Here is a 10275-nt window from a genome sequence, read left to right on the forward strand (position 1 = left end):
ATCCGACAACTTCTCAGAGTCCAGTGTTGGTGGTGGTTTGATTGCCCTGGCCTCTGTCCCAGTGTCCCAGGCACTGAACCTAAAGGCAGGCCAGTGCCTTGCATGGAATTGGTGAATGCATGAAAAATAAACACATTTTCTAGAATTTTCTAGACTGTATGTCAGGTTACATGATGTAGAATAAGTGCATTTTAACACAATCAGTGCATGAAAACATCCACAATCCTCACAGATTCCTTGCTGCACTTTCTCCACTCACATGTTTCACAGATCCCTTGTGTATTGAAGCCATAAAATCAACTCTCTCTTCAATCTGCTACAACCAAAAGTTACATTTCTTTTTTTTAATTACATTTCATTATATATTATGTACACACTATATACATATGCTTTGCTCAAGGTGTTGCATAATAGCTTGTTGGATTTGTATTTTACAGACGTTTATCTGTACTACAAATTTTGGTATCAGAGGTCAATGCAGAAAATCAAAAACATCTTATTAGGCATTTATAATAAAGTATAGATAATTCATATTCAGTGATTTAGACCAACCTCTAGCTTACTTTCAGCATGAAAAAATAGCAACTTAACCTTCCTGGTTCATTGTTAAGCAGTGTTCAAGCGCTGGTGAGTCAAACTGATAATGATGGAGATTTTTTTGTGTTTTTTGGTTGTTTTGTTTCTAGAGAACTAATTTCAAAAGTTTGAGAGATTAACATTACCTGATGATCATGACAAATTGTGGTGAAATTCACTCTTGCACAAACTTTGCCACTTTATATCTCAAACTCTTTTTTCCAAAGATTTGATTACTGTCATGTGATAACTGAGCCAGTCCTTTAACTTTATATTTTTTGGGTTGTGTTCACTTTTTTTCCCTAGTAGTTTGAGGTGCGCCAGGAAAATCACATGTTCCCTCCCTAGAAATCACGTGAGCAGCTGCACGTTAATGTTAAAAAAAAAAAAAGAAATAGAGTGTGTGGGTGTGTGTTTCCCTAAACTCTGTATTAAAGCTTTGTAGAAAACAACAGACACATATTTACATTAAAATACTGGACATGGACGAACTGTACACTGAATTCCTATGTGCTCTGCATGCACCTCATCCTGTATGCATTCAGAGATCCGTCATGAGGGTGACCTCTGAGCGGATATCGAACCAGTCTATATTAGCATAGGAGAGAACAACCACTATATTCATTATGGCTTCTGTGAATCTACTTAGCTAGACACTTGCAATCAATACAAGTTAGAGTAGCAGAGTGGAAGCAATTTACTCTGAGGAATGATCAATAGCTGTATTGTTCTGAATCGCAAATAATTTGTATAATCATGGAAAGAATGGGGTCACTTAGCTGCATCTGTGTGACCCCTTTGAAAAAAAAAAGAAGAAGACCACTGGCATGCTGTGTGAATTTTATGTGTCACTTTCAAATTTCTGGAAATTGAGTCTGGATTTTGATGGAAAAAGAGTTTTTGTCTGCCTTACCATCAATGATCCTCTTGACCCTCCAAATGCGTAGTGTGATGATGAGGCTGATGGCGTCCCAGGGGCTGCTGGGCCCATTGGCCACTGTGGATGCCACCATTGGGGCCAGGGACAGCACAATAACTGCACCATCAAACACCTTTTTGGGACAAAAGTAAATACAGAATTAAAACAAGTTCAGCGTACGAGCCATAACTCCATTCCGTTAACCCTCAACCCCTGACCCCAGTTCTATGGTCTTGATTTAGCGAGACTCAAATATAATACTTATATGTGGATTTTATTCATGGATGTATGTAGTTTTTTGCTTCAGAGGCATATTTTAACATTTTGGTAAAGTCCTTATTTACCTAATTGAATTCTATCTGAGGTTCAGTTGACATGAACAGATGCGATCACAAACAAAAATAAAACTACCATGCCTTAAAGCGACCTCTTACGACTCTCGACTACTTTTAGATCGCTCCCCGTAAGTCACTTCTAACTACTTTCAGTGCACTTGCATTTTCACCATGGACCTCAACAAACAAACAGAAAGGAAACTGTGGCTCCAACAAACTACCTTCAGTGTAATGTGGAAGCTGCAGATTTCAATGAAAAAAGTCCCAGAACAGCCAGAAATGTGCACTTCATTTTCTTCAAAATTAATGGAATTGTGCCCCATGAACTCCTCCTCCAGTGTCATACTGCCAGCATTAAGTTCAGTAAGATTGCAATAAAGGGCACCCAATTTTTTGGGACACACCAACACAATCATTGTATATCACCCACTTTATTCACTAAAACCAATTCCCTGTGACTCCTTTTTTTCCCAAAAATTTAAATTGAGTTAAAGATTATCGATTTTAATGTAGGAATACCAGCAGCTAGAAACACACAACAGCAAATAACTGGAATAGGGCATCCAGTGAGAGATTAGTAATAGCAAAGGATGCTATATTTTGATCTGTCGCAAATGACGCATTGCTCCACAAGAAGATTGCATTAAAGAGAATAACCACACGCTATCAATTTTTCATTTTTAATGTATTTAATTTAACGTTCTGATCGTACTTCTCATCTGTCTACCAGAAACTGGCTGACACAGCTTAGCACTACTGGTGAAAACAGATAGCAGGCTGTGGCCCTGTCAAAAGGTTCAAAAGTTGTCACATAAGCATGAGTCAGTGCTGCTAACAACCTTTTTATATCTCATTTATTTTTGTATGGTTGGTATAGTTTTCTTACCTTGGGCACAACCAGCTATTTTCAAATGTTTCCAGTGTTTCTGTTAACCTCCAGCTAGTGAGTTTTTAGCATGTAGAAATGTCATGTTTACCTTGATGTTATTATTTATACAATCTTTCCATCAACCTTCATCAAGAAGGTCAATAAGTGTGTTTAAGTGGGAAAGGTCAGTATGGTCATACCATGCAAGAACCAGAGGCTAAATTAAAAATAATAAAAATAGAAAACGTTAAAAATAAATATTCAGATTAAACTGAATTAAACATAATATACTAAAATCTGACATGAAGAGTTGCCGGTATAGCAGTACTAACCTCAACTTTGTTTTCTATGTAGTCCCAGATCCCAAGAACAACAATTCTGAAGACAGTCTGAGGCACACAGAGAGATAAAGGGATATTTTGAAATGAATAATTGAGGCAGCAAGCTGATAGATGTGAAAGACTCCTTTAAGTCATGTTTACATCCAAAAATTGCTAATTTTCTAATATATGGGAAAGAAAGTATTTTCTTCTTAATAGAAAAGTATCCAAAAATAAATATATAAATTACATTTACATTAAATATCTCAGTGGAGGTATTTAGTTACTGCACTTCTACATGATACCTTCCGCTGATAATACTCTGTGGTAAATCTGTTATTGCATAATTATTTCTGTTGATGGAAATATGGCATGAAATTTGTGAAAACACATACACACATATCAAATTCTACTTATGCTCTGGAAAATGTGGCTAGCTGCAGTACACTGTTAAGCAGGGACATTGATTTACACTCTAATTAGCTAGAGGTGGTCCTGCTAATCCATCATCTGGAGCACATGTTAGACAATAATGCTGGTATCAGGTGAGACGAGCAGCTGCTCCGCCCACATGTAAGAATTGTGTTTTCTGATTGGTGCAGGGGGACTGGCTGGTGCACCTCTTCTTCTGTGATGCCAGTGGGTGCCCTGTGTGCATGGATCACATCACTGTAACCCCATCCCCACTGCTCTGTAAGCTCAGCTTTAATTATTGCTCATGCTGGCTCACCGGTAATTAAAGTTTGGGTTAGGGCATTGGGGCTGAGGCTGTCAGGGTAATTGGTTTGCACTGGAGTGGAGGCCTCTAGGCCATATTCTCCTCTTTATGTTATTTTCATAATCACAAAGTAATGAAAAGACATTACTTTATCAAACAATGGCTTAAATTTAATTCTGATTCTGCTTCCAGGTAGCATTTTTAAGCTATAGCTTAATCAAGACTAGACAATATTGGAATATAAATGGTAGCAACTACCTACTCTAGTTCCCTTAGGTTTGAACCTGGTTTGCAGATATGGAGGTGTTACATAGTTTAGCTGGTTTAATTTAATTGCAAATGAACAAGAAAAGTGAGATCTTAGTGAATCTTTGCAATTTAAACGTTCTGTGATTATTACGTTGGCCCAAGAGCAAAGATTTCGGAAAGTAAAAGAGATTATGTTAATGATGGAACCAAAATGTGACGTAATTGAGAATAATATACAGATCTTACCTCTGAGAAGAAGAGTGACAGAATGATAAGGCTGATCCAGTGGATAATGCTGGCAAATTGGAACGCATTGGAAACTATTTAGAGAGGAAACAGAATAAATGTTTATTTGCACTGTCCTTAAGGTGCACAGTGTAAGAAAACTAATTGGTGTAATCATGTCCATCCATTAACTCACTGTGCTACCAGCATACCCACTTCCTATACTACTAATATGTTTCTGCACTCTCTTGCCCAATCCCATGTTATTGCCCATCTGCTATTTCTCTTGTGGGGCAGGTAGTGGACTTGAGAACTAGATTACAATAGATCTAAAGTGACTAGAGTCCTGCAGTCCCCACAGCGAGACTCGAGTATCAACAGAGCTGGACGCTGGCCAGTAATCGATGAGGATGGCTGCCTGCTGCCACTGACAAGAATCTTGGTTCATTATCACCTCTATCCATCACTCTCCATCATAACCATTTATTGTCCAGCTCCACAAGTTGTTTGTGTAGTAGGACTACACAAACAGCGAAAATGCACACAAAATACAGTTAAATGTGGACATTATCACAAGAAGTTCAACAGAAAATTACTAATAGTTTCAATGGCACCTACGATAAATGTAATGGATCTTTACAGGGGTTATTTTTGTTGTTTTTGTTTGTTTTTTTTAAATAAATTACTATACATACTGAGGTGAAATAGTATAAGAGCCAGATTTCAGAGTTGCACGTATTGTGTAACTGTAAACTCTACAATATGTGACCATGACTGTAAACACAATCTAAGTCATATGCATTTATTTTAATGGAAAATTAGGTCTTTGTAAACAGCAGCATGTATTTTCATAATGGCATTATTGGAAGATATATTGAGAGGCTTTATTTGATCAAAAGCACAGATACAACAAGCGAAAGTTCAATATAAGTAAAAATATCAAGTATCTGGTACAGGTACTTATTCTGTAGAAAAATAACTCCTATTATAATATCATAGCTGTTTATAGTAATATGGAAGAAGCCCTTTTCTTTTGAAGCTCAGTAAAGTGAAGATAGTTTCAGCTTCTTTAAATGCATTATTTACATTACTTATACTTCTGCTTGACCTTAACAGGGTTCCCTTTAAAGACATTTAGGCTGCAAAGCAGCGATGACTGCCCAGGTTGATGTATAGAGAAAGTCCAGTGTAAACAATAATAAAAAAAAATAATGGCACACCTTATATATTTCTGAAACTATATTTCCTTAATGTGATCCTAGCAGAAGGTAGGGAACAGTGCAGACACAGCATCAGTGTTTAATTCTCGAGGACACTAAACTGTTTAACTCCCCACTGCTCCAGTGGAGCTGCTACTATATGCCTCCCAAGTGTTTTATGAACGTCACACTGTGTATTAATGGATAAGAATATGCATGCTCAGCAGATTTTTCCTTACATAATAGTACCGGCTAAAACGGGACAAATAAAAGCACACTGTTTACATTGTAAGAGTTTGGTGTCTATGAGCAGCTCCAAAGACAGGAAAAGCACCACCAGGATAACGCAGGCCACCAGGATGCAATTGAAGCCAGCACTGAGCAGACAGACCTGCCACAGGGCCACTCGACGCCCACAGCACGGCTTCAGCCAGTTGGACCTAAAGGGACAAGGAAGGGGGGGATATTTTAATGCAACGTAAATTTCAACCAGCATTTACGATTTTAATTTAAATACCAAAGCAGAGTCAGAAGCTTGTAAAACCACAACCGAACCCTTAATAAAAACCACTGCCTTTTTTTGGGGTCTTTATCAACTTCATTGTTAGATTCAGTGAAGAAATGACAGGAAAGCGGGGTCAGAGAGAAAAGGGGGAAGACAAGAGGCAAAGGGCCACAGGTCGGTCTCGAACCCAGGCCCATGGGCACCCGCTCAATGCACTGAGCTAAACCAGGATCCAAAGCCACTGACTTTTTGACTGTGTAGATTTATCCTTTTATCTACTTTAACTGTTTAATGTACACGGTAGAAATGAAAATTTATGTTAAAAAAAATAGCACAAAATAAAGTACTGATATGTGTACATATCATGTTTATATATACCATTTAGAATTGCATTTCTGACTGCAGAACTCTCTGTGACTGATTGCATGACCCCAGTAATTATATTTCAGTAGGTATACGAATATGAACAGCTGAACTCCCCGACATGGCCAAGAGAGGGTGGTAGTTTACACTTATGAAAGGTGATGTCTGTTTAAATCTGGCCAAAGTTTGGTAGTGATGGCCAAAGAAAAGTGTACTCAGAGGGAGCATTGACAGAGAAAAAGACAGTGAAGCTCTGTGAACTAGTGTTCTGACCATCAGCAGTGTGAGTGGAATACTGATGGCCTCCTTTTTATATGGGGATGAAGGGAGTCACTGTAGAGGATGCTGCTAAGAAGGAATGATTTCACATGTTTAGCTTGGGACATAAGTTAAATGTGGTGTGGAATGAAGGGAAAAAAATGTAATTAATTTTAATAACCCAGTGTCTGTGGCCTATTTCTTTGGCTACGGCATACAGGTTTAAATAAAACATCAATGTTACTGTATAGAAAATGATAGTCTGTCATATCATTTAAAAACAGACAGACTGGTTTATGTTTAAGATAAAATGACAGATTAACATTTCAATACATTTCAGACTAAGCTTTATTTTCACTGTAAGAAATCAGCATTTAGGCCACTAGTGTGTCTGGCGAGATAGCCTAATTCTATTTTGAAATAGTGGGATGGTCATACAGATCAGCTACTACAAGGGCTGATAGGAGCTGAGAGAAACAATGCCTTTCACCAGCTCTCCAGCTGGTATGGAAAGTTGGCACTGCCCACCACCTTTCCCTTCTCCCCATGCTCTGGCATAGAAGAGGCAGACATTGGCAGAGCATTTCCCTCCTCTGATCATGTCTTCATTCCTTGGCATGCCACTAATATGAGCTGCAACGGTGGCAAAATGGCTCCATTTTCACCATAGCTCCAAAATGAATTTGCTACATTCATCACAGAAGTCATATCTAAACTCTCCACTTTCCCTGTTTTAAAATGTTGGAGGAATTTCTGTCTATCCTTGAAATTATTTCTTTTAAATGCTGTGTTAGAAGTGATGATATTAATGAACTCTAGGAGTACTTGAAGCATAAAAGTCCATTTTTATCATCTACTATCAGAAATCTTTGAGGCAAGTATATAGTGTATACTATATACTCACTTCACACGTATTTTTGGTTATCCGATCAAGTGCAAGTGTTGAAACAGAACCTGCAAAATTATTATTCACAGTAAAATCAAGAATATCCCTTAAGAAGGAAATCCTAACAAAAGCATTTTCAGAGGGCCCCTCTTTATAATTTCCTCCCGCAGTGGCACGTTTACGTAGCAATGAGGAAAATGTTTTTAGCAGCTGTCGAGCTGATCACTCCACCCTCCCACTGCCTTCTCACATAAAAGTATTCCTTACAGCCTGGCATGGGTAGAGCCACAAGTCTGTAAACAATGCACGGCTAATGTAATAAAGGCATAATCATGCTGATAGCAATCATCTTCTTGGCACTGGGTGGGGTGGCACAAGTGTGCAAGCTCCAGATGGTGTAAAATCTGCACCACCAGTCTTGCAGAGACTCTGTGGATGCCAGGTATGATGCCATTATGTGTATCAGCCTATATGCCAGAACACCTGGGCATCCTGCGATAAGAAAATATTGATGTATTTGTGATGCATATTTTTAATACATGTGCTTTCAGTTGTTTTGGAGTTAGTGTTAACACCTTCAAGGCCATAAAGTTTCTCAGAGTTAGAGAGCTCAAATCACAATGTGCAAAATAGGAAATTGACAAACTGATTAAGCTTTTGGAGATTTTGCATAAATATACATCATAATCTGACACGCTGAGCAAATTATCTAAAGAAAATTTTTGTGCAGTTTTGACCAAACTCAATCAGGGACCCACAGTTGATTTCACTTATCCTGTGTAACTGATTTGATCCTTGTTACTTACCATGGCTAAATATGCAGTTACGAGAGAAAGAAAGTTTTAACAAAATTCTGTGCAGACATGTGAACAGCCAAGTACATTTCATTATTCAATATCCTGTAGCACCACCGTTAGTTAGCAATCATTTTCTACATGAATTTATACATTTCTTACATTGTTATGGAGGAATTCCTGCTCGCTCTTCTTTACAACATTGCTTCAGTTCATTGAGGCTGGTGGACATTCATTTATGTACAGTTCTCTTAAGGCCCTATTACACCTATATCCATTCTGTTGTAGCTTTGCTGCTGTGTTTGGGATTATTGTCCTGTTACACGACCTAACTTTGGCCAACCTTCAACTGGTGGACAAATGGCCTCAAATTTCACATTACCACCCCTGCACCACCGTGCTTGACAGCTAGTATAAGGTGTATGAGCTGATATGCTGTGTTTGGTTTTTGCCAAACATGACACTGTGCCTTATATATATGAAATATTTTCACTTTGGTCTCATCTGTCCTAAGTAAGTTGTTCCAGAAGTCTTATTATTATATTATTATTATTTTTGTAGGGTCTACCTTACAGTATAAAGCGCCTTGAGGTGATGGTTGTTGTCATTTGGCGCTGTATAAATAAGAATTGAACTGAATAGAATACAAGAGAAGTGAATGTAATAGCAATTAAGTACACTACAATAAGAACAAAAAAGGCTTCCCAAAAAGTGTTAAACCTAAAGTAACATAATGAAACTGAGCTAAAGAAGCTGACAGAGAAAGCTCAGTTGACAGAACTGTTTTTTACTTGGTCTGTTTGCAGTTAAGACCAAAACAGACAAACAGAACTTGCTCTTGTAGCAAACAAATATTATCTCCAAAACACTGATCCTTGTGTGTTAGTTTCTTCCATGCAATGCAAGTTTTTCTTCTAGCAACCTGTGCACTGCTGCTCATGTTAGGTGTATACAATGCAAAGCAACTATTCTTTTAAAGTTTGAAGGTCGATCTTACTTTTCATCACTATATTTGTTAAAAAATGAAGAAAATATGTATATATATATATATATATAAATAAGAAATGAAACAAAAAAACAATGACAATAAATCTGCAAAACTTGTTTCATTTAAAGTAATTATTAAATAATTATAAGTACAATAGATTCTTGTCAATTCAAGCAATGCAAGTATATAGTTTTGAAAGGATAAACAAGGCCTTGTCAAATCTAAAAACAGAAATAAATGAAAATATACCAAAGTAAAGCAGTCTCTCTCCTTTCATCCCAGACAGTGCTGTCATAAAGCTCCTCACCTGTCAATATGTGCATCCAGCCACTACATTACTGCCGTCTTGTGGCTGAAGTCAGTTATTGGCTGAAAGCTGTGCTTATTTTAATCTCGTAAGAGACTGCAGCTCTCTCTGTTTTGAGTGTGTGTCTGTCTTCCTTTGACAATGACAATGATATAATGTTGTTATATCATTAACAACATTAACGTAAGAGCCTTTTTTTTCTGCACATGCAAGGCAAGTTGTCGCTGGGTCTGCTCTCAGTGCTGTGAGATCAGTTACGATCTGCACTTTTTGTAGAAACACAGCTAGCATAGCATAGCTAGTAAAGCAGTTTCAGTGATTTATCTTTGTAACAGATGATTGTAACAGCTTTGCCCTGCTAACCACCTTGGCCAATTTGTATGATGTATACAAGATTAAATTTAACTCATTTAGTACATTAGTAAGGACAGCTTTGACAATGAATGGCGAGGGGATGGTACCTCTGATTATGTCCAGTCTAATAAACAGGCAAGGTGACCAAGTGTAGGGTCAGATTAGCATCTATGAGAATCTCTAAGTGTAATAAGTTTAGCAAGCTGCTTTGCCAATACTCCACGTTTGTTTTTCATTCATATTTTAATCCACCCGTACATACTGACAATTAACCATGTCACACACTACAGCAGGTTTTTTGTTGTCAATATTTCAATATACTTTTTTTTTAAATCGAGATGAACAACTGATCTTTTTCAGTGATCCAATTTATCTTATTAAATAGGTAAATAGTAGATGTTTGTGTGTGTA

General features: G+C 37.6%; 1 protein-coding gene across 1 annotated transcript in view; it reads right to left on the reverse strand.

Annotated features, from left to right (window-relative positions):
* LOC102298450 (transmembrane protein 266) overlaps positions 1-10275 on the reverse strand; it is a 46410-nt gene that overhangs the window by 8277 nt on the left and 27858 nt on the right. Inside the window, exons 4-7 of the mRNA XM_005934550.3 lie at positions 5695-5849; positions 4232-4305; positions 3031-3087; positions 1490-1628 (exon numbers count right to left, since the gene is read on the reverse strand). Of these exons, the coding sequence (XP_005934612.1) occupies positions 1490-1628; positions 3031-3087; positions 4232-4305; positions 5695-5849 (425 nt within the window). The remainder of the gene's footprint in view (positions 1-1489; positions 1629-3030; positions 3088-4231; positions 4306-5694; positions 5850-10275) is intronic.

This window comes from Haplochromis burtoni, unplaced genomic scaffold, assembly GCF_018398535.1.
Source record: "Haplochromis burtoni strain Fernald_Lab_line unplaced genomic scaffold, NCSU_Asbu1 Contig_187, whole genome shotgun sequence".
Classification (NCBI taxonomy): Eukaryota; Metazoa; Chordata; class Actinopteri; order Cichliformes; family Cichlidae; genus Haplochromis; species Haplochromis burtoni.